Source organism: Oratosquilla oratoria, chromosome 32 (genome assembly GCF_046742065.1).
Source record: "Oratosquilla oratoria isolate Oo_2021 chromosome 32, ASM4674206v1, whole genome shotgun sequence".
Classification (NCBI taxonomy): Eukaryota; Metazoa; Arthropoda; class Malacostraca; order Stomatopoda; family Squillidae; genus Oratosquilla; species Oratosquilla oratoria.
Genome location: NC_134808.1, coordinates 14,183,183 through 14,208,409, shown reverse-complemented (window position 1 = coordinate 14,208,409; position 25,227 = coordinate 14,183,183). Strand labels below are relative to the sequence as shown.

Below are 25,227 nucleotides of genomic sequence, written 5' to 3'. Positions count from 1 at the left end.
TGTTTCCTAACCTTATTAGCATTCGTACCTCTATCTACCGGTCTCTTACAGGGCTCGGCAGCTACCGTTGGTCGTCCCGACCAATTCTTATTTCCCTCTTACAGGGCTTGCTAATATATTTTTAGAATAAGCTAATCTACCCTTGCGTAAAATTGGTTATCAAAGATATAAAGATATAAGCAACCCTCCAAAATACTACACTATTTATCAATGGTGAATGTTAAAATAATACATATAAATGAATGTATAGTTAAGCAGATACATGGTTAATGGGTTTTGACAGAGTCAACCTCCGGAATACAACAATGGCAATCAGTGCTGCCAACAATACTGAAAGTAAAGGTATAACAATGATTGGTATAATGGGAAAATCATTTGAGGGAGCTATGCATGTAGTGACCTGTCTTTGTATCTCTCAGCATCTAGTTTGTGTGATGAAGTGTATGTGTAACATAAGGGATTGTATTTGCAATTATTAATGTTAGAATTCTTACTAGTTTTCTGAAGTAGCTGAAGTCATGTATCCCCACTGTGTGCACAGAGAAATGATACATACTGAACATCTTTCCACAGGTGCAGGACCACCCTGTCATCAGACACAATGGACTCTTCCAATATATGTGGTGTATTAAACCAAATACAATAGAAGAATTTGCAAACCTTCTCATACAGTTAAAGAATTATGAAAGAAGAATCCACACATCACATCCAGGAACAGATAAGTAACAAAAGTAGGATGGCATAAGTGTGTCATAGGTGTTATAGTTATCAAGTGATTATATGGTTGTGGATTATGAAGACTGTTGTTGGTATAGCGGTGTAACTGATGTTCTTTGGTGGACTTTCATTATCAAATGAGACCTGCAAGATCAATATGAAAAATGTACCTCAAGAAAAGCAGTACAATATTAGATAAGAAATAAAATCTTAATGAGAGCCAGTCAGAATCATTCTTTTTGCTCCAAGCTGGAATATATGAATTTTACAGTGAATTTTAATGAATGTGTAGAGAATTCATTTAGTTACATATATTCATCTCAAACATTTAAACTTTTCTTTTCTGCCTCTTAAATTCTAGGTCTCTGCCCCATACAGTGCTGTTGGCACAATCACCCCTTCATATAGTCTCCACATTTGGGAATGGATGCAATGAGGAGACTATATGCAGGGGTGATTGTGCCAACAGCATTGTATGGGGCAGAGACCTGGAATTTAAGAGAGGCAAATAGGAAAAGTTTAAATGTGTTTGAGATTAAATGTCTGAGAAATATGGTAGGGTTTACAAGGTTGGATAGAGCGAGAAATGAGGAGGTAAGGAGGAGAGCTGGAATGGAAAAAAGGAGATGGCAGATAAGACTGATGAAAGAGTATAGGGATGGTTGGGACACGGAAAGGATGAGTGAAGAAAGATTAGTAAGAGAGGTGTGGAAAGCAGAGGTGGAGGGTTTGAACTTGAGGGGACACCCAAGGATGAGATGGATGGCTAGGGTGAAAGGGGCTTTGAGCAAGAGATGAATGTCTGTTGAGCAAGGAAAGGAGAAGGAATTAGATAGGGGTGAGTGGAGAATGCCTGTGTATAGTTGATACTGTGATGCAAGGAAGAAAGGGGTTTGGGGAATAAGGGGTAGGGAGTGGTTATGTATGAATGATATTTTGATGCAGCCTGAAAGATTTTCTCCCCATCTTCTCTTTATTCTGCTGGAGGGGACGGGGAGGTGGGGTCACTGATTAACCTCTTCAGTACAAGTTAAATTCTCATGGACAGCATCAGTTGCCTGATGTATGATGATTCAATGATGCATCATAATACTTGTGTTATAAAATAAAGTTACAGCTGTATTACTTGTTCTCTTTCACTCTGAATATTAATAACCACAGAATATGGGGGTCACTCAGCTACAACTACAAAATAAATATAATCAAGATGCCAATGCTGGCATTCTCATATACCCATTCGTGCCTCATGACACCTACGTAGGTGTCATTGTGTGGAAGGAGTTCAGTGAAGCGGCCTTACTGTGTCTTGCAGCATTGCCTCTGACCTAGGGCAATGACCTGTTATGGATGAGGAACTAAGATGAGAGGGAGGAAAGGGTGGTGGATAGGAATGGAATGGGTGGGAGTGGGTACTTGCCTTTTGACTTGGCTACCACCCTTGTAAGGGGGAAAAGCCCTTGGTGTATGTATATATATTATATATATGTATGTACAGGGTGGGGCAGAACCGATTGAGCAGTTTCGAGGAGATATAAAAAAGTAATGGAGGTACATATAGAATAAAGTTTATTATTCTCGAGGTTAGCATAACATACCGTTTAGAATCCTTATGTTCTGAAAATAATGTCAGCAAGATGGCGGCCGTTAGCTGCAACACACTGTTGGAGTCGTTCTCTGAAGTTTCCTACAGCACGTTCACACATACTGCGGGGTATGGCGTTAACCTCTTCAATAATCCGCTCCCTTAGCTGTGGTAGGGTGTGAGGGCGACTTTTGAACACCTTTTCTTTCAGATGTCCCCAAAGAAAGAAGTCGCAAATGCTCAAATCAGGTGACCGCACAGGCCACCCTAAATCACCCCTCAGATTTTGGCGGTTGGCAAAGTCTGCTTGGTTCAATTCTTGAGCCATCATCATTTTGTAGGGATGGAAATTCAAATCCATATGCAGAATCCTCCTCAAACTGCGTGAGGAGATTCCCAAAGCAACGGCATGCCTTTGTGCAGAACGTCTTGGGAACTGGATGATTGCTGCTCTCACCCTCTCGACATTTTCTGGTGTTCTGATGGACCTGCGTCGGCCATGTGTATCTCTTCTTAGTGTGCTATCAGTTGCCTCCAACTGCCTAACCCAGGACCGAATTGTGTTCACCTGAGGAACAGCATTGTTGCGTGGAATATTGAACCATCGCCGAAAAGCTCTTTGCGTTGCAATCACAGATTGATTGTTCTCAAAATATGCGCGCACAGCAAAACCACGATGTGCTCCCATCCACACCATGTCGGCTACTGAAATGGGGATGTCTGAGGAGCGGAACAAAACCACCCGCACCCCCCTCCCCACCCCCCGAGCACTGACTCCTCTAAACTTCTCAATCAGTTCTGCCCCACCCTGTATATATATATACATATATATATATGTATATATATATTTATATGTATATATATATTATATATATATTCATATATATATATATATATATATATATATATATATGTATGTATGTATACAGTGAGTCCTCCTTATACGGTAATTCTTCATCCGGTAAATTCACAGTTATGGTATTTGGTAATTGCTACCCTCGATTCTATTTACGGTAAGAAAAATTCACAGATACAATATCCGCTCCTGTTTTGTTTTCACTGTACCGTAGCATCACCACGCTAGGGAGCATATTACTCAAATATGTACAACCTACCCCCAGTATCATGCAATACATTCACACTCAGATTACTTATGTTTGTGGTGTGGGTTCATTGTTTACATAGGTATGGTCTATCTATATACCAAGGGCTTCTTTCTCCTTATAGTGAAAGACACACTACTGCATACCAGACCCCCTTACATCCATCACTCTGAATCCTCTCTCCCTTGAGAGGACAGAGTCCATCTGCCCAGGCTGTGGTGTAGCCACCATCCAGCCCATCTACATTACCAGAGGTGGATGGATGAACACGTTGCAGATATCTGTCCAGGATGTATGTCTACCCCATCCTAATCAACACCTTATTGAAGACTGTATTGTACACAATTACACATGCCAACAGCACAGTATATACTCTGTCAGGACTGGCTGGAAGGCAAACTCTGATGGGGGAGAATAGTTGTTTTATTAGAGGTGAAAGTTGGGCACCAATAGTAATGGCTCACTCAAGTTGTGAGAAGGGGGAGACAGTGAGGGAGATGACAACTGTGCTTTTCAAGCCATGTCCCAGGTCGGTCTGCTAACAGAGAAGGGGGTAGTAGGAGACCGAGATGGAGGCAGCAAGCAAGGCTCACAGCATGATGCTTCAAGGCAATCTGGGTCTTTGGCAAATCCATCTGTTTAATATACCTGGGTCAGGTCATGACCATAATGGAACGTATGGGTTGGTACAGCACATATGTTCTTCAAAGAACTGTTGTCCGTCCTGATGCAGTCTGCCGAGGTGCAAGTTGGTCATTGTAGGAGCCAGCTGGGTCCATTCTTAGGCTGGTGACCTACTAAGTATTTCAGCTGCTTTGACCTATCGTTTTTCGCTCATATTTCCGAAATAACCATTCACATCAGTATGATATATTAGCACAGCCTAATTCACACCCTGCGATAATTTTTGACATTATAGTGCATTCACAAGTGTATTTAATTACGGCGTTCACTCTTGATATTAAGTGTGTCGTAGCCGACACCCGTGAAGTAAATTGAACAGGTGAAGTCGTAACGTCATCACAAACTACCTCGTGTATCCCAACTTCACTTGTTCGATTTACTTCACGGGTGTCGGCTATGACACACTTAATATCAAGAGTAAACACCGTAATTAAATACACTTGTGAATGCACTATAACGTCAAAAATTATCGCAGGGTGTGAATTAGGCTGTGCTAATATACCATGCTGATGTGAATGATTATTTCGGAAATATGAGCGAAAAACGATGGGTCAAAGCCGCAGAAATACTTAGTAGTGAATATGAAATGTAGATGGAAGGTGGAACCAGGTACTGCATGTGCATTTCCTCAAAGAACCACATGTGCTACTCATGCGAATGGGTGGTGCAAGTGATTTTCTTGAGGCCTCATGTGTCAGAAGGGTCGTGAGACAGTGGACAGCCTCACATACTCTATAACCACTTCCATACGGTGCCACATACGTAGGCGGCATGAGGAGCAAGTGGATATGCGGGGCTGCCATATCAGCGTCTTGATTATATTTATTGTAGTTGCCCCTGCATAATGACATACTCTCTAAACTGTCTTCATCACATTTTCTATGGTTATCAAAATTCATGGGTGAAAGAGAGAACGATCGATATAAGCGGTGACTATATTTTATGATGCGAGTATTATTACGACACATCGTACGTCTGGCAGATAATGCTGCCCGCGAGATTTTGGCCCGGAGTGAAGAGGATAAGGGATTTATGAAAAAAAAAACTCCAGCCGTGGTATTCCTCAGGGACTGCTCAGCCAGACAAACAAGGGAATGTCATTATCATCATCTCATATGAGAAAGATAGCCAAAGCATGCACCCACTCCATTCCACTCCCATCCACCACCCATTGTTTCCCTCTCATTCCAGCTCATCATGGATGAAGGGTCATCCCTGTCTCCTGCCCATTGCCCAGGCAGTACTTTATTTCAGAGAAGTATGCATTGTGAGATATGGTTTTATAATTTTATATCATGCAAATGAAAGCACGTTTTTATTGAGGGTGCCTGTGTACATACCCAGTCATATGTATCAGATGGATATTTTCAGATAACTTGGATATTTGTATAACTCTACAAGGGTTGTCCCCCAGTTTACCCATCTTAGGATTTACTATATTCTCATCCATTGTCATACCATTAACTACCTCAGACAGGCCTATTGTACTCTTTCTCACAACTCCATGTGTACCAATGTCCTTTCATGAGGTTTATCACTTCATACATACGTATATTAAAGGTTTTTCCCACTTACAAGGAAGGTAGCCAAAGTCAAAGGCATAAATCCATTTCCACCCATTTCATCCCCATATACTCTACTCCTATTCACCACCCTTCCCTCCCTCCCTACCTCCCTCATTTCATTATTGTTGGGTGCCTTAGATATTCCAATGCAGAGTGAATAACCACATTTTTTAATTCCCCAGCCCAGTTATGTGTTTGCCATTTGATAGAATGATATTTCTTCTCACATTCAATGTGTGAAATATAATTATTCAAGTTGCACAGCTCAGATTTTTGTGGTAAGACAGATATGTGAAAAAGCTTTAGGAAAAGGTAAGGATTTTTTGGGGGGCCTTTGTGGATTTGGAAAAGACTTATGACAGGGTAGACAGGAAGGCACTATGGGAAGTGTTGCAGATATATGGGATAGGAAAAAAGCCATTAAGAGCAGTCGAGTTTTTACAAGAGTAGTGCCTGTGGGTAAAAGTAAGGTGATGAGATGTACAAGGGGTGAAAGTGGCAGTAGGCTGGAAGTGAGCATTAAGGGAGAGCAACTGGAGGAAGTGGATAGTTTTAGATACATGGTTGCAAATGTGGCAGGAAAAGAGAAGCGAGTAAATGCCTTGGTAGATTAACGAGTGTAATGAGGAATAGACATTTGGGAATGGATGCTAAGAGGAGACTGTATGAAGGAGTGATTGTGCCAACAGCACTGTATGGGGCAGAAACATGGAACATAAGAGAAGAAGAGAGAAGGTGTTTGAGATGAGGTGTCTGAGAAGTATGATGGGGGTTACTAGGCTAGATAGAATGAGAAATGAGGAGGTGAGGAGGAGAACAGGGGTGGAAAAGGAGCTGGGAGATAGGGTTGATGAAAGAATATTAGGATGGTTTGGACACATGGAAAGAATGAGTGAAGAAAGACTAGTAAAAGAGGTATGGAAGGCAGATGTGGAGGGAGTGAACATGAGGGGACGTCCTAGGATGAGGTGGATGGATGGGGTGAAGGGGACTTTGGGGAAGAGGGGAATGTCTGTTGAGGAAGGACAGGAGAGGACAGAAGACGGGTGAATGGAGAATGGTTGTATATGGATGATGTTGTGATTGCATGAGGTGGAATGGGCGGGGGGATGGGGGTGAGGTAGTATGTGTGAGCAAAATTTGACGCTGCCCAAAGGGATTTCTCCCCGTCTTCTCCTTTTATGCAATGGGGGGACGGAGAGGGGGGGGGGGGGGTCGCCGATTTAATGAAGCGGCCTTGCTATGGATGTGCTGTGTCTTGCGACACTGGTTCTGACCCAGGGCAGTGGACAAGGTGCAGGGATGACCCGTCATCCAGGAGGTGCTAAGATAAGAGAGGTGTGGAGTGTATTCAGGGATGGAATGAATGGAAATTATTTTATGCCTTTTCCTTTTTGGCTACCCCCCTTGTAAGGGGGAAAAAGCCTTGGTATATGTATGTATGTAGTAGAGCCTGTGTTAGAATCAGAAATGGAGAGAGTGAGTGCTTTGAGGTAAAGGTGGGACATCACCAGGGATGTGCTATGTCACCTTGGCTGTTCAATTTATACATGGATGGGGTGGTGCAAGAGTTAAATGTAAGGGTGATGAGTCAGGGATTGGGGACCAATAAAGAAAATGGAGAAAAGTGGGAGATAAGCCAGTTACTGTTTGCTGATGTCACCGCACTTATGGGAGTGGAATATGTGGGGATGGAATAGGTTGGAGTGGATTTTTATGGCTTTTTTGCTACATTTTATGGGGAAATAGGCTTTGGTACAAGTGTACACAGCTCATTTATAGCTCTTGATGGAAGTTATGCATACTTGGTCTTAGAAGACTATTTTCATATTTGACAGTTAACACTGAATATATATATATATTTCTTTTTTTATGAAAGTACTGTTAGGCTGGTTTGAAGGCAAACTAATAGAGAGAATGTTTATTTAGAAATGAATGTTGGGGGACAATAATGATAAGTGCAAGAAAAGGGGGGAGGGGAAGAGACGGCAAGGGAGGTGACAATTGTGCCTTTTAAATCATGTCCCTACTTGGTGTGCTTGTGGGGGAGAGGAGAGAAGGTTGTGGCAAAGGAGGCCACAAGTCAGGCTCATATTGTGATGCTCCAAGACTATCTGAATCTTTGGTGTTCGTATAGTCTTTATATACATGTGCTAATTGGCACAAGGTCAAATTCGATGCCTGGGAAGTCAGATGCAAAATGTTCTCATGCTGCTGAGTCACCAAGTATGGGATGCGGGTTCCTCAAAGAATCCAGTGTTCATCATCACATGGTCAGGCAAGTTTCTGGTTGAGTCATCGCTGGGACTGATGGCACTGCACATGAGTTTCTCAAGGAAGCTTTGTCCTACCTGTGGACCTCATGGAAGCAAGGTCGTGGGACAGGCCAGTAGAAGAGGCGAGGAGAGAGGACTGAGGACAATCTTCCTAACACATATATAAAAGGGCTTTTTCCCCCTAAAAAGGGAGGTAGCTAAAGTCAAAAGGCATAATTCCATTCCCACCCATTTCACTCCCATTCACCACCCCTCCCTCTCTTACTCATCTTGGCTCCTCCTGAATGATGGCTGATCCCTGCATCTTGCCTATTGCCCTGGATCAGGTGCAATGCAGCAAGACAGCACATCCACAGGTATGCTGCTTCATTTAATCAGTGACCCCTCTCTCCATCCCCTCATGCAGAAAAAGAGAAGACAGGGAGTAATCTCCTTGAATTGCCTCAAAGATATCTTTCACACATAACCACCCCCTAACTCCCCTATCCACTCCTTTCCATGCATCACAGTATCATCCATACATAGCCATTCTCCACTCACCAGTCTTCTGCCTTCTCCCTTCCTGAATGGACATCCTCCTCTTGTTCAACACCTGTTTTACCCCATTCATCCATTTCATCCTTGGTCATCACCTTATGTTTACTTCATGAGCTTCTGCCTCCACTCATTCTTTCCATGTGTCCAAATTATCCCAATACTCTTTCATCAACCCTATCCCCATCTCCTTTTCCACCTTTGCTCTCCTCCTCACCTTGTTTCTCACTCTGTCCAACCTTGTAACCCCGACCATACTTCTCAGACATTTCATCTTGATACATTTAGACTCTTCCTATCTTATGTTCCATGTCTCTGCCCCATACAGTGCTATTGGCACAATCATCACTTCAAACCATCTTCTCTTAGCATCCATTCTCAAGTGTTCATTTCTCATTACATTTTTTTAATACCCCAAGGCACTTCCTACAATCTGCATTATGAAAAATGATAGGATTATCACACAAACCATTGTGGAACTGTTATAATCATACAAAGATATATTTGGAAATAATATAGCTATATATTTTCATGTCAATATATTAGAAAATTTATGAATTACTGTATATATGTGATTTCTAACTTGTACTTTGTAAATGAACCATATATGTTTCTTGGGTACAAAATCCAATTATATTAGCTATTTATGTTTTCTTATGGGTTTCATTTATATAATTTAAAATGTCACATGTTGTCATACAAGTGTTGTCACCACTGTCGACCCTCACTTATTTATATGGCAACTCACTTCTTTTAGTTGTTATTTTCTGTCTAGGAGAATTAAATTCTAGAGTCTTCTATATCTTCTTTTCAATCCAACCAAGAATACAGTGCACTCTCTAAGGGCTTTCTAGGGAATCCCATGAGAGCACACACGCAAGATCCTATGTGAGCTTTGCAGTGACATAGCAATTTCCTTAGCCCAGTGATTTTTATATTTAAGATCCTTCCCAAAGGGCATAATCTTATATTCATGAACCCATTAGAATTTTCACCACCATTTCACCAATGAAGTTCTTTATTACAAACCTTTACAGCAATATTGCTTACATAGAATAATCTTGAGTGTCTGCATAATTCTCACTTAGGTTATAAAGGAATGTCATTTCAGCAATATGCAAATATATATTTTCAAGATCCCAAAACCAGATGTTTTATTACCTACATAAAGTGGACTTAGGCAGCTTGCTTGGGCTGTTATTTACAAATAACCTACCTATAGAATGTAACAACCCATCTTCTACCCCTCTTTTCTACCAGTCTTTTACAGGGCTTGGCAGCAACCACTTAGTTGCCTTGACCAACCCTTTTCTACCTGCCTCTGACAGGGTTCCAGCATACTACAATTTCTCGTGCTGGCAAGTGTTTGATTCTTTTTAATGTCTTCATCCTTTTGATTACAGTCAGTGATGTTAAGACAGCAATAACTAAGGAGGAGAAAAGAGTAATTATGAAAAGAAATATATCAGTGATTATAAGAGTTGCTTCTGTTTGACCTCAATTGATATAGCTTTCTTATTTTAAACAATGGGGATTTTTCTGGGAAGAATGATTTACTTGAATATTAGATTTGTTTATCTTAAGGGACTGTAGGGCGCGAAAACACGAAAAATTCTGGAAAATCAACGAATTTTAGGTAAACATTTCAAAAGATTCTCTATGATGGTGGTAACACTTTAGCCAAATATTACAGCTCAATTCCCTTTCTTTTCTTATATATAAAATAAAATAGATAAATTTTTGGCAACCTCTGGCAACCCCATTGCATGAAAAAACATTCTGTATATTGAAATAAAGTCAAAATTTTGATACCCAGTTCTGTTTTGTTTACTATAATTAATATATATGGAGATATCTGGCAACTTGCCCAACACTAATCGTCAATCACCACAAGGATCTCAGTATCTCTTCAAAGCTAAAGGAGAAAGGATGTCGCCCTGTCGCGTATCTGTTAGCCTACCAGTCATGCATGCGATCGTATTATCTTTTTTTCTACCAACAGGTATTCAAAATATTCTCTATGATGGCTGTAACACTTCGACCAAATATTACAGCTCAATTCCGTTTCTGTTCTTATATATAAAATGAAATAGATAAATTATTGGCGACATCTGGCAACCCCATTGCATGAAAAAACATTCTGTATATTGAAATCAAGTCAAATTTTCGATAGCCAGTTCAGTTTTGTTTAAAGTTTTAAACGGAAACGTAAAAAAATAGACAATGTCACGAGTGAGTACGCGGCCGGAGGATTTTAAATGCCGGTGCGCTCCTTTAAACTTTAAATGCCTCTCCTGAAAAGTTTATGTTTTTTATATTTAAATAGCCATATCTCTGTTTCTTTTTGTCCGATTTCATTCATTCTTTCGAATTTGTAAAGAGAAAGAGTAATTCTTTAATTTGATCAGAAAAAAAAACAAAGGAAACTATAACTTATTTTTTTCTAATTTATCATAGCAGATTTTCACTGAAGTTTCTACTATTCAAAATAAAAAAATTATAAAAAAAAATAAAAGAGAGTAGGAAAAAATCTAACTTGATTAAGTTGTTTCCAAGACTCTAATCTTTCATTTCCTACATAGTAGGCTGATTACCTATGCCTGTGGATACTTTAATGATTACAGATACTATCATAAAAAAAATAAAGAAAAAAATTAACTACACGTAATATACACATGTTACTAAAACAATTTAGTATGCAATAATACTCTTTCCGATAGAGTAAGTATACATAAGTTCACCAAAGAAATTGAACAACTTTTATGACACGTTCACCTATAAGCACTTCCCACAGTCCCTTAAATAGCCTACACAATTCTTCCAAGATTTTTTTTTAATTCAGTACCATTGTATGAAACTAATTTTTGCTCTGGAGTTGTGTTCATCATGTCTTTTTATTCCTCTTGTGTTAAAGTTACCTGTTCTTGAATAGACTGCTCTGCCACACTACTATCCAATACATTGTTGTCTCCTCATCTATCTCAATAGGTTCTCTTACCGTCAATACTGGCTCTAAATCTGGTTGATTTAAAAATGGGATTAACTCTGATTTCACCAAGATCCCTAACTCAGCCGGACATATGATCATGCCCTCTTTTCTCATTGTTGCAAATCCTATCAATAAATCTCCTGGGAAGACAGATTCTTCTACCACTATCACCGGAATGTGCAAGTGCTCATTTTTATACAAAATAACATCTAACTCAGTCTTACCTAATGTTTTTAACTGACTTCCTGTTACTCCTTGCAATGAGTAATGGATTGGTTCCAAGATTTTCACTCCCGGTTTCAACTGGTTTAAAACTTTACTGGTTATAACATTTACTACAGATCCTGTATTGATGAATATTTTAATGGGTCTATTGGACATTATACCCACAATAATGGGTCCTATAGAAGTCCTTCCAATAGTTATAGTAAATTTAAAATTTTCTCTTGTGTTCTCTTTTTCATCACTGTCTAGTACACTATAATGTCTGTTTGTCACTAGGGTTAGCTCTCTAGTATTGTTTTATTTTGTCTGGGGGTTTTCTTGTTTCTGAGTGAATGCAAAAACTTGACATTCCCCTACAATCCTGTGTTCTATGTCCTACTCTGTTATGATACAAACAGAAAGGTGGATTTCTACAATGATACTCATCATGGTCTTCATATTTGTAGTTTCCACAAATAATCTCATAATCCTAAAATTATAGCACTCAAGTCTAGCATTCCTTGAAATTGTAATGGGGGGTTAAACTCACAACACGATGATATAGCTATTATTTGTACAAGAGCAGAGCACAAGCATTTATCTGCAACCAAAACAGGAACAACACTGCCTCACACAGTATGAGTACACCCAAACACGCAGGAAATATGATAATATTAGTGCACACCTGCTAAGAGGTTCATACTTACATATATTTACATAGTGCTACATATACAACACATAATATTGTAATCACAATACTTCTGACTACTTAGCTTGGCCGCTACCTCTCAGTGACCTCACTGAGGAAACAAAATTTGTGGCAGGTACCAGACAAAAACAGTTGCATTTAAAATACAGCAATAGACAATGAACATACATATAATGTACAATAAACACTACCACATACTGAGACATGGTATACAAAGACATATAGGAATATGATATACAATAGATAGAACCACATACTGGTGCCAGTAGAAAAAGAGTATGACATAAATTGCCGGACATCTGGGACATGATACATAATAAGACATAGGACAATGAAATACATAATAAGACATAGGACAATGGGAAAATGATAACCATACATTCGGCTGACAATTACAGAAGAGCTTTTCAACCTCAGTTTTGCCAAGCATAACTGAGGCTGCACAGTTATTTACATAATTTACACTCTTAATAGGTAGCAGTTACAAAGAGAAAAAGTTGCACAGCAACATATATGTACACAGTAGTCTTTCTTGACCATCAAGGCATTGTACCTTTTGAACATAGATGATATGAGTGATGAACTGGGGTTGACACAGTGGGAACATCGGGCCTTGGGGGAGGCTGTGTAAATGCAGGTATACCTGTGTCTTCTTAAGCCTATCAAAATGCAGAACTTCACTAAGTCCCTGAGATGGGTAAAAAACTATGAACTTGTTGGGATGAAGCCTCTGCATCACCAGAAAAGGACCAGTAAATTTGTTTAGCTTAGACTGTCATTCAGTCATATGATCACCCACTTGGATGGAAACAGGTGTAGCTTTACTATGTTGTTTCTGTATCATGTTTGATCTAGACTCCTGAAGTTTCCTTTTGGCAGAATCATAAATGGTATGTAATGTATGACACTAAAGTCTTCCCAAGTTTCCTGTAGATCACTAGCAACATGCCTAAGGATGTCAAGTATATTCCTATTCATCTGCTACACCAGACCATTAGAGGAGGGACGATAAGCAGTTACAAAAGTTTTGGTGATGTATTGTTTGCAAATGTTGGCAGTGACCTCATTCTTAAACTCGGTCCTCTTGTCACAAAGCAACACCGAAGGAGTAGTGTAAGGACAGAAATCATGGAAAACTAGAAGATGAGCAACAACTGGAGCAAGTCTAATGCAAGGGAGCCAATATCACAAAACGGCTAAAGTGATCAACATATACAAGAATGTACACTGAGTCTTGAATCCCATGGCGCAACTGCAAAAGATCAGTGGTGACAATGTGGAAGAGGCAAGAAGGAGTAGGATACTTTACAAGAGGAGCAGTGTGAGTAGAACCTTTGTTGTGAGCACAAGACTTGCACTGGGCTACATGAGTGGCAATATCTAAACACATTCTAGGCCAATAATATTTCTTTTGAGCCATAACCAGAGTTTTGTCACAACCTGGGTAACCAGCTTGAGGGGAATCATGAGCAAGAGATAAAACAGCAGGGACTAGGGACTCAGGGATCACTAACTGTGCCACATCTTGCTCAAACACTTTCATGTTATGAGTGAGAACACTGTCTTGCAAAGAGAATTGAGACATAAGTACAGGCAATTTTGGCAAGGTAGCATCATTGCCAGATTCTAAGGCATAATTGCTCAGTGTGAGTAGAACCTTTGTTGTGAGCACACGACTTGCACTGGGCAACATGAGTGGCAATATCTAAACATATTCTAGGCCAATAATATTTCTTTTGAGCCATAACCAGAATTTTGTCACAACCTGGGTAACCAGCTTGAGGAGAATCATGAGCAAGAGATAAAACAGCAGGGACTCAGGGATCACTAACTGTGCCACATCTTGCTCAAACACTTTCATGTTATGAGTGAGAACACTGTCTTGCATAGAGAATTGAGACAGGTACAGGCAATTTTGGCAAGGTAGCATCATTGCCAGATTCTAAGGCATAATTGACAGCAGACCAAACAGGGTCCTCACACTGAGCTTTGGCTAAATCTTGCAGGGAGAAGTTGTGAATTACAGTAACAATAGCTATGGGTACATTTCGTGAAAGTGCACCAGCAACATTGTTTGTACGTCCTGGGAGATGCTTAAGGACTGAATTGAACTCCTCAATAGTAAGAAACCATCTGGCTAGGTAGCCTGAAAGATTTTTGGCCTTGAAAAGTTGTGTGACGGCAATGTGGTCTGTAAACAGTGATAGGATAACCAAATATGATATCACGAAAATGCTTTAGAGCCCACACCACTGCTAAAGCTTCCAGCTGTGTAACAGAGTAGTAAGACTCGGCATGATTGAGTGTGCGGCTAGCATATGCAATGACATGTGGACGATGACCATCTACTTGATGCATTAGGACAGCTCCAATACCTAAACCAGAAGCAGTACAAATGGTAAAAGGAAGACTATAATCTGGGAATGCCAACACAGGTGCCTGACTAAATGCCTACTTCAAGATGAGCATCATGCCACTGGAAGGAAACACCCTTTTTAAGGAGATGAGTAAGAGGTGATGCAATGGAAGCAAAGTCTTTTACACTTTTAAAAAACATGATAGTATCCTCCCAATCCTAGGAAAGAATGTACTTGGTCACTTGTCTTAAATGTAGCTCAGTATTTGTAAATGAAACCCAAACTGAAACCTGTGAAAAATCTAGGGTGAATTTACTCACTACAGTAAATATAACAAAAGAAAAAATTAAAAGGTGTGTAGAGAAACTCAAAATTAATAAGACACCAGGGCCTGACAGTTGGCATCCAAGAATCTTAAAGGAAATGAAAAATGAGATTGTTGGTCCATTAGAAACTATTTTCAAGAAGTCCATCATATCTGGAGATGTCTCAAGAGAATGGAAGCTAGCTAAAGTTACTCCCATATTCAAAAAAGGTGACAAAGAGAAACAAAATAACTACAGGTATAAGTTTGACTTCAATCGTAGGAAAAATGATGAAAACTATCATCAGAGTTGCTATTGAACATCATTTAGAAAGTAAAAGTTTGATAAATGATAACCATTATGGATTCAGATGGAAACATTCTTGCATAGCTTACTCGAATTCTACAACACAGTCATCTCAAATTATGACAAAAGAAATAATATAGATTTAATTTATTTAGACTTTGCAAAAGCTTTTGGTACCATCCTCCATGAAAGGCTACTCACTAAATTAGCTTCACACAGAATAAGTGGTAGCTGATTAAGTTGGACTAGAAATTGGTTGAATGATCGAAATCAGAGTTATTCTAAATGGCAAAACTTCTAGATGAATTTTTTTTACAAGTGGAGTTCCTCAGGGTTCCATTCTTGGGCCATTTCTATTCATAGTATATATAAATGATATAGACCACGGACTAAAATCTATTGTCTCCAAATGTGCTGATGATACAAAAATGTGTGGAATGGCAAATGATCACTTAATCAATTAGAAATTCAAGAAGATTTAGATAAATTACAGCAGTGGTCTGAAAAGTGGCTAATGAAATTTAACACAAATAAATGCAAGATTATGTACATAGGTAAAAATAACAGTAAGTCTGATTACAAGTTATTTGTAAATTTGTTAACAAAAGTGGATAGTGAGTATTTGGCATAATTATCAGCAATGATCTCAAATCATCTGAACAGTGTATTTCAGCCTCTGAGAAAACAAATAAGATTCTAGGATTGATTGCATGATCTTTTGACTTTAAAGGTCCATCTCTCATTAACAAGCTATATAAATTAGTTCATCCACATTTGGAATATTCAGTTTTTGTATGGTCACCGAATCTCATTAAAGACATTGACAGATTGGAAAAAGTACAATGGCGAGCTACAAAATTGAATCCAAATATAAAAAAATAAATCATACAAAAAAATCAACCAAAACATATGAATCTGTTCTCCCTAAAAAAAGCATAGACTCAGAGGTGACTTGATACAGGTCTTTAAGATTCTAAAGGAAATTGACAACATCAGAAGTGACAAAATTTTCACACTGAATGAGAATCTGACAAGAAATAATGGTCTCAAACTGTCAGGAAATAGATTTGATTTGGAAGTGGGTAGAAACAACTTTGCCAACCATGTAGTTAATGAATGGAATAACCTTCCTGCAGAGGCAGTGCAATGTAGTTCAGTTCAAAGCTTTAAGATTCGCTTAGATAAACATGTAAGGAAGATGCTGTAATGACTGTAATTTATTTTATATTATTTGTTTGTTTATTATTTGCTTGATTTTAATTTATTATGTCGTTTTATTATTATTTACTATTTACCTGTTTGTTATTTAACTATACCTATTAATTTATTTATTTTTATTATATTATAATTCTTATTTATTTTATTTGTCATATTTTTTTCATATCCAACCTAATTATGGACCAAAAGGTCTCCTGTTGACATGCTCTGCCTTTGTAATCCTTTGTAAGTTTCTAACAGCCTTGATTGTATCATCAGTAGTATGAATGCCATTTTTGTCTACTATATGACCTAAGAATTGGATGCTGGACTTAAAAAAAATAACATTTTGGTAAATTGAGCTTCAACCCAGCTTCAGCAAAACATTGCGAGACTAAGGACAACTTATGGAAGTAACTTTCCACATCCTTGGAAACTAGAGTCAAGTCATCCAGATACACAAAAAAGTTCATTACCCACTAGTCCATGAAAAACTGAGTTAATAAGGCGCTGGCATGTTAAAGGAGCATTCCACAATCCCATGGAGCAGTGGAGCCATTCATAATGACCTGACAGAGTTGAGAAAGCCATGATCTTATGAGACTTTTCCTTCAAAGGAATCTACCTGATCCAATGGAGTGAAGATCACTCAACACAGGCAAAGGGTAATGATCTGGAACTGTGACATTGTTGACACATCTAGGTCGGATGCGAAAAAAATCATAATGATAAATAAATGGATAAATAAAAATATAATAATGTAAACAATAGATAAAATACACAAATGCATAGGTATAGTTGAATAATAAACAAAAACGTAAATACTAAATAATAATGAAATGACATACAACTAATGATAAATGAGAATCGAGCAAATGATAGTAAACAAATTAAAACAATAAAAAATAAATGATAGTCATTACAGCATCTTGCTTAGGTGTTCATCTAAACTATCCTTAAAGCTCTGAACTGAACTACATTGCACTGCCTCTGCAGGAAGTTTATTCCATTCATTAACTACACGGTTGGCCAAGTTGTTTCTACCCACTTCCAAATTAAATCTATTTCTGAACATTTTGAGACCATTATTTCTTGTCTGATTCTTATTCAGTGTGAATTTTTTGTCACTTTTAATGTCGATTCCCTTTAGAATCTTAAACACATGTACCAAGTCTCCCCTAAATCTACGCCTTTTTAGGGAAAACAGATTCATATGTTTTAGTCGATTTTCGTATGATTTATTCTTGATATTTGGAATCGATTTTGTGGCTTGCCGTTGTACTTTTTCCAATCTGTCAATGTCTTTAATGAGATTCGGTGACCATACAGAAACAGCATATTCCAAATGTGGACGAACTAACGATTTATGTAGCTTGTTAATGAGTGATGGATTTTGAAATCAAAAGATCGCGCAATCAGTCCTAGAATCTTATTTGCTTTCTCAGAGGCTGATAATTACGCCGACACCTTTTTGATAATCCACTTTTGTTAACGAATTTCCAAATAACTTGTAATCGTACTTACTGTTATGTTACCTATGTGTATTACCTTGCGTTTACTTGTGTTAAATTTCGTTTAGCCACTTTTCAGACCATTGCTGTAATCTATCTAAATCTTCTTGAATATCTAATTAATTTAATCATAATCAATTCCACATTATTTTTCCTTCTGTTATCTTTGTCACAATTAAACCTTTCTTAATCAAAAACATGATTCCTCCACCCTGTTTCTCCTTTCTATTTTTCATCCAATGGTTGTATAGACTATTGACAGATAGTCGTTTAATTTGTTTACTCCAGAAATCATACCGTCTATTTTAGTATAAGTTATTTTTATTTTTATTTTCTTCCCTTATTTTGTTTGTTTCCTTTTTTGTTGTTGTTGAATGTTACTATGATTTGTATAGCAATTCAACATTAGATGAGGCACTAAAGATATCCACGTTCACTTATCACTGCTTTATATACGTACACCACGCTCTCTCTAACAATTGACTGGAGCGCGTCCTTTCTTTGGTTACGCTCTATTCTTAAGGTTATCATTTGCTCAGTTAGTTTCATTTATTCCCTTTCACACAGAAAACAACGGACACTCAAAATAATCTAATAATTTTAGATAATTTACAAAGATATCCTATTTCACATTCATCCCACTTTCACATTACAAGAATTGAAATTATAATTAAGTAAACAGGAATGATAATCATACAGCCTCTCATGGAAACTTCGAGGACAATTACACATACATACGAACATACATACTTCCAATTAGGCATTGCTTATGTAATTCCTAAATGAATATAATTGCTATAAACTATGAAATAAATATACAATAAATGCTCGGCCAAATATCTGTCGCTGACCCCAGCGATGTATAAAATTGAACATGGATTAAGTATTATACAAAAATTTGCAAGTTAAGTATGTGTATAACACAATAAACAAGCAGTACAATGAGGTAGACATAATTTGTTAACAAAGGTATAAAATAGAATACACGCATGTATGAAATTGACTAATAAAGGTTTTGAAAGGAGGTAAGTAGAGAACACTGGCACTGATTCAAGAAGAATTTGTAAGGCTGCGAAGATTATACGGGTGGGGCACAGGTGAAGGTGAAGAGGGAAGGGAAGGAGGATTTGTGTCAGGGGGAGTCGAGGGAGTCAGGGGTTTAGTGTCGTAGTCTACACCTCGGGAGAAGAGTTTAAGGTTGTCCAGGTGCATAATGGTATCTGAATCTGAATTTAGGTGTTTCAATTTGACTTTGTTAGTAGGTTCAAAGGCGAGGACACGGAAAGGACCAAGGAATTTAGGTGAAAGCTTGGAAGAGGAAGAATGATTCAGGGCATACTTATTGCAATGTTAGATTCTCTCGCATTTTTATCATGAAAACGGGCCATCTCGTCTTTGGCGAGAGAAAGAGACTGAGTAGTTCTCTTGAAGAGAGTGCTGAGGTTAGCAAGTGTTTTACAAAATCATCAAGGTTGTAAATAGGGCCTACATCTGAAATAAGGAGGTCATATGGAAGTCGCTTGTCTGAAGCAAAAATGACAAAGTGAGGCGACTCCGATATGGACCTATTGATGGCACTGTTAAGGTAAGACTGAATCATAGGAACATGGTGATCCCAGGAAAGATGAAGGTCGGAAGCGAAGTGTCGGAAAACATTGAGAATCTTTCTGTTTTGGCGTTCGACAAGGCCATTTGAACTGGGGTGATAAGCAATTATATTACATTTTGTTATCTGAAATGATTTGCAAATATTTGAAAGAATCTCATTGTTGAATTCCGTTCCATTGTTAGAGAGAAGTATTTTGGGAATAGTGAAGGGGGCAAATAATCTTGTCAATGAAGGTCTTTGCAATTGTTAAACCGTCTTGTCCGGAACAGGTTCAAGGATGCAGAATCTGGAAAAATGGTCCATACACACAAACAGGTACTGATTTCCTCTAGAAGTGAGTGGTAACTTGAGAAGGTCAATTGCAACCATGTCAAAGGGCTTGCTAGGGATTGTATATGTCAAAATGGGAACTTACCTGTGAATATGACCTTTATGGGTAGCACAAGAATGACAGGCGTCTATGTAGGCATGGATATCCTTTCTCATGGTAAGTCAAAAGTACTGAAGTCTGGCCTGTGTTAAGCATTTGTCTTTACCTGAATGTGCAGCAAGTGGAGCATCATGTAAAAGGAACAGAACTTCATGTACTAAGTCAGAAGGAACTACAAGTTGTTGTACAAGTCTGTTTAGTTCATGCTTGTTGGAAAGTGTGGTTTCGTGGTAAAGAACGTCATCGACGAGTCTGAAGTGTTCCAAGGAGGTAGGGAAGTCTGTAAGTTCTGATGTATCTCCTGACTCGAGAGAAAATGTCACACGTTTCCACATGAGTAAGATTGTCTAAGGGAGGGAATTGATAGCAGCAAAATTTTGAGACAGTGCGTCAGCAACATTGTTTGCTTTACCTTGCACAAAAGAGAAGGTGGAGTTGAATTCTTAGATGGTCAAGAACCAGCGAGCAAGTTTCCCGGACAGGTGCTTGCCTTTAAAAAGCCGAAGAAGCGCATGGAGGTCTGTATGGACTGTGATAGGGTAACCAAGAATAATTTCTTTAAAATGTCGAAGAGCATAAATAACTGCTAAGGCTTCAATTTCGGCAACAGAATAGTTACGTTCAGCTTTGTTGAGGAGTCTGCTGGCAAAGGCAATGGGGCGAAGGTGTGTGTTTTGTTCTTGCATCTATAGTCATCCCTGCATCCTGTCCACTACCCTGGGTCAGAAGCAGTGTCGCACATCCACAGCAAGGCCGCTTCATAAATTCGGCGACCCCCATCTCCGTCCCCTCATGTAGAAAAGGAGAAGACGGGGAGAAATCCCTTCGGGCTGCATAAATTTTTTTTCTCATACATGCTTCCTCAACCCCCATCCCCCACCCACTCCCCATCATGCATCACAGCATTATCTATGCACAACCCCTCTCCATTCACCCTTATCTTCTGTCCTCTCCCGTCCTTCCTCCACAGACATTCCTCTCCTTTGTAATGCCCCTTTCACCCCATCCATCCATCTCATCCTAAGACGCCCCCTCATATTCACTCCTTCCACCTCTGCCTTCCACACTTCTTTTACTAATCTTTCTTCACTCATTCTTTCCATGTGTCCAAACCATCCTAATACTCTTTCATCAACCCTATCTCCCAGTTCCCTTTCCACCCCTGTTCTCCTCCTCACCTCCTCATTTCTCACTCTATCCAGCCTAGTAACCCCTATCATACTTCTCAGACACCTCATCTCAAACACATTCAAACTCCTTCTCTCTTCCTCTTTCGTGTTCCATGTTTCTGCCCCGTACAATGCTGTTGGCACAATCACTCCTTCATATAACCTCCTCTTAGCATCCATTCCCAGATGTCTATTTCTCATTACACTTTTCAATCCACCAAGGCATTTACTCGCTTCTCTCAATCTACATTCTACCTCCACCTCCTCTCCACCTTTTCTTGCCACATTTGCACCCAAGTATCTAAAACTATCCACTTTCTCCAGTCTTTCACCCTTAATGCTCACTTCCAGCCTACTGTCACTCTCTCCCCTTGTACATCTCATCACCTTACTTTTACCCACATTTATCTTCAGCTTCCTTCTTTCATACACCTTCTCAAACTCTGTCACTAACTTCTTCAATCTCTCCTCTGATCCTGCTACAAGCGCAGTGTCGTCAGCAAACAGCAACTGGCTTATCTCCCACTTTTCTCCATTTTCTTTAATCATCCCCAACCGCTGACCCACTACCCTTGCATTCACCTCTCGCACCACCCCATCCATGTAAAGACTGAACAGACAGGGCGACATAAAACATCCCTGACGAAGTCCCACCTTTACCTCAAACCATTCACTATCTCCATTTCTAATCCTAACACAAGCTCTACTACTCTTGTAAAAACTCTTGGACTACTCTTAACAGCTTTCCTCCTATCCCATATATCTGTAGTACTTCCCACAGTGCCTTCCTGTCTACCCTGTCATAAGCCTTTTCCAGATCCATAAAAGCCCAAAAAACATACTTAATTTTTCCTATAGCTTTCTCACATATCTGTCTTACCACAAAAATCTGATCTACATAACCCCTACCTGTCCTAAACCCACACTGTTCCTCACCAATTACTCCCTCTGTTCCTCTCCTAATCCTCTCAATCAAGACCCTCCCATAAGCCTTCCTAACTACACTCAACAAGCTGATCCCTCTCAAAATACAACACTAAATGGGTCCCAGTGATTACAGATACATTTTAACAACCACAATGCGCTTTAATTCTAAGCCATCAACATCGGCCTCCAGTGGATCTCCCGATGTTGATGGCTTAGAATTAAAGTGCATTGTGGTTTTGTATTCTGTTGACATGTGATTCTTGTAATATAACTTGATGGAGTTTTTGTTGTTAGGTGTCGGGCTATCTTCTTTTGTGTACCATTTGTCTAGGATCTTTTTTGTGATGTGTGTTACGTCTGAATTTGTGTATCCATTGTTAACCAGGACCTGAGTTAGACTTTCCAGTTCTTGGTGTGTATTTCTCCATGTGGAGCAGTGTGAAAGTGCTCTTCTGATATATGCACCGATAGTGGTGTGTAAGTACCTGGAAGGGCACTCACTTTTTCCATTCAGGCAAAGTCCAGGGTTTGTCGGTTTTGTGTAAACTGTTGTTAGGAAGCCTGTCTGCTGTGCTGTGACGAGGATGTCAAGGAAAGGGAGGTGTCCATTGTTAGCTTCTTCGTAGGTGAAATTAAGTCCTGAGGCTTTGATGAAGCGGGTTTTCAGGTCAAGTTATATTACAAGAATCACATGTCAACAGAATACAAAACAGATGAAAAGATCTTAAAAGAAATCATTAACAAGAACATACAGACAACAGACCCCGAAAAACAAATCCAACTCATCATTTATTACAATACTAAGAAAACAGCCCAATTGATTATCCGTAACCAACCCACCACCACAAAAACAACACTACAACAAGACCACGTTGTATACCAATATAAATGCAATAGTGAGGCGTGTGGATCTCACACTTGCATTGGTATGACAACACAATTAACACGACGCCTAACATGCCACCTGTCCAACGGTATTTATGTATATATATATATATATATATATATATGTATGCATACATATATATATATATATATGTATTTATATATATACATATATATACACATTTATACACACACACACGCACACACACACACACACACACACACACACACACACACATACACACACACAAACAAACAACACACCCTCTCGTCGAATGGACGGCGAGAAGTAGTGTTCCAAAGAAAAAGGAAAATCTACGTGGATCTCAACGTCCAGGAAGTGCTTTATTGTATTTATAGGGAAGGGGAGAGCTCGTGGTATTGTGGGGGGTGGTAGGGAAGGAGAAAGGGAGGGATTATTGAGGGAAATGGAAGGAAATGAGGAAGAGGGGGATATGGTTCAGGAGGCCAGGCGTCTTGTAAACAAAAGGCGGACTGATGACGTTGACTTTGGTGATGACGGGATCAACAAAAATGTAAATATTAGAAGTATAGATAAGAGCAGCACAGTGGAAGGTAATGATAATAGTTTCCAGGGATTTAATGAGGGTAGGGGAATACCAACCTCCCCCGATTGGCAAGACTAGAGGAGAAATTTGATAAGATGACCGAGCATTGGGAAAACAGGTTCGGTAACGTAACCAACATTGCACAAAGAGTTGAAAGATTGGAAGAACTAGAGAAGGTGAACAAAAACATAACTTTAGAAATAGAAGAATTAAAAAGACAGTTAAAAGAAGTTAAAAAAGAGAATGAGGAATTAAAGAGGAATAATAAAGACAATAAAGAGGCCATAGCAAAGGAAGCACAGGACTGGAAAAAAAATCAAAGAAAACAGTAAAGTTGCATTTACTGACATAATTAAACAACAATTGAAAGGACAAACTGAAGACTCAGTTATTAAAGTGATGAGACAGAAGGAGAATATAGTAAGAGACTTAGCAGATAAAAAGAAATGTATAATTATATTAGGAATGGAAGAGAAATTTAACCAAAATAGAACCACAAGAATTAAAGAGGAAAAAGAAAAAGTAAACAGTTTACTAGAATTAGTTCAGGAAGATGAAACTGAAATCATGAAACAAATTGAAGAGATGTTTAGGCTCGGAAAATATAGTACAGATAAGACCACACCAATTAAGATTAAATTCAGGTCACAAACAACAGCAGAGAATATCTTAGCAAAAACAGGGAAACTAGCAAACAGTGAACAATATAAAAAGGTATGGATAAAAAGAGAAATGAATAAAGAGGAAAGAGAGGAAGAAAAAATGAAAAGACAAGAAGCTAAAGAAAAAAAACGAGAACAGAACGGAGTCAGAAAAAGAAGAATTCTACTGGAGAGTAGTGAATATGAAAGTGAGGAAAATGACCATAACAGAGAGAAAAAAAGAAAAAGAAACAGAAAGTACAATGGAAATAACAGAAAGTTAAGAGTGTCCTACACAAATATAGATGGATTAATAACGGGACTGAATGAACTGAACGAGTATCTGAAGGAAAAAGAACCGGACATAATGGGAATTGTAGGGACAAAATTAAAAGGTCCACTACCACCCAACAGCATAGGACATAATGCATATAATTATTGGATTAGAAACAGAGAGATAAAATAAGGGCGTGGAGTTATGTTCCTGGCTAAGAAGGATATAAACGTGAAGAGTGTCACATATGGAAAGAATACAGTAGAGATGATTATGATAGAAGTAGAAGACAGAGATAAGAAGAGCAGAAAGTTTGTAATAAACTACGTGCCCCCAAAAACAGCCTCGTGGGAAGAGAGTGAACATAAAAGTATGTTAGAAGACACAAGGATAACATTAAACAAGATAATGGAAGATGGAGGAAGACTACTTATGATGGGCGACTTTAATTGCAAAGAAGTCTGCTGGGAAGAGATGACCGTAGAGGGTGGAGAAGACTCATGGGGAAATGTTCTACTTGAGATGAATATTGACCACACAATGACACAATGGATTCAAGAGAACACTAGGTATAGAAATGAAGAACCATCGAGACTAGACCTAATAATCACATCAGAACCTGAAATAGTGGAAAAGATAGAATACCAGGCACCAATAAGTAAAATTGACCACATATTGATAGAA

The 25,227-nt window shown here is 38.8% G+C and overlaps 2 protein-coding genes across 3 annotated transcripts in view; one reads left to right on the top strand and one right to left on the bottom strand.

The window, feature by feature from the left end:
- Window positions 1–25,227, top strand: part of LOC143041789 (uncharacterized) — a 139,776-nt gene that overhangs the window by 69,127 nt on the left and 45,422 nt on the right. Inside the window, exons 8-9 of one of the 2 annotated variants that reach the window (XM_076213845.1) lie at window positions 574–731; window positions 5,278–8,921. In XM_076213845.1, coding sequence (XP_076069960.1) covers window positions 574–726 — 153 coding nt within the window. In that variant the 3' untranslated portion in view covers window positions 727–731; window positions 5,278–8,921. Of the gene's footprint in view, window positions 1–573; window positions 732–5,277; window positions 8,922–25,227 lie in introns of those variants that run through there. The other variant, XR_012967818.1, reaches the window with a different exon arrangement.
- On the bottom strand, window positions 13,529–14,056 carry LOC143017548 (uncharacterized). Its single transcript, XM_076172338.1, has one exon. It carries the CDS (start codon window positions 14,054–14,056, stop codon window positions 13,529–13,531), a length of 528 nt encoding a protein of 175 aa, XP_076028453.1.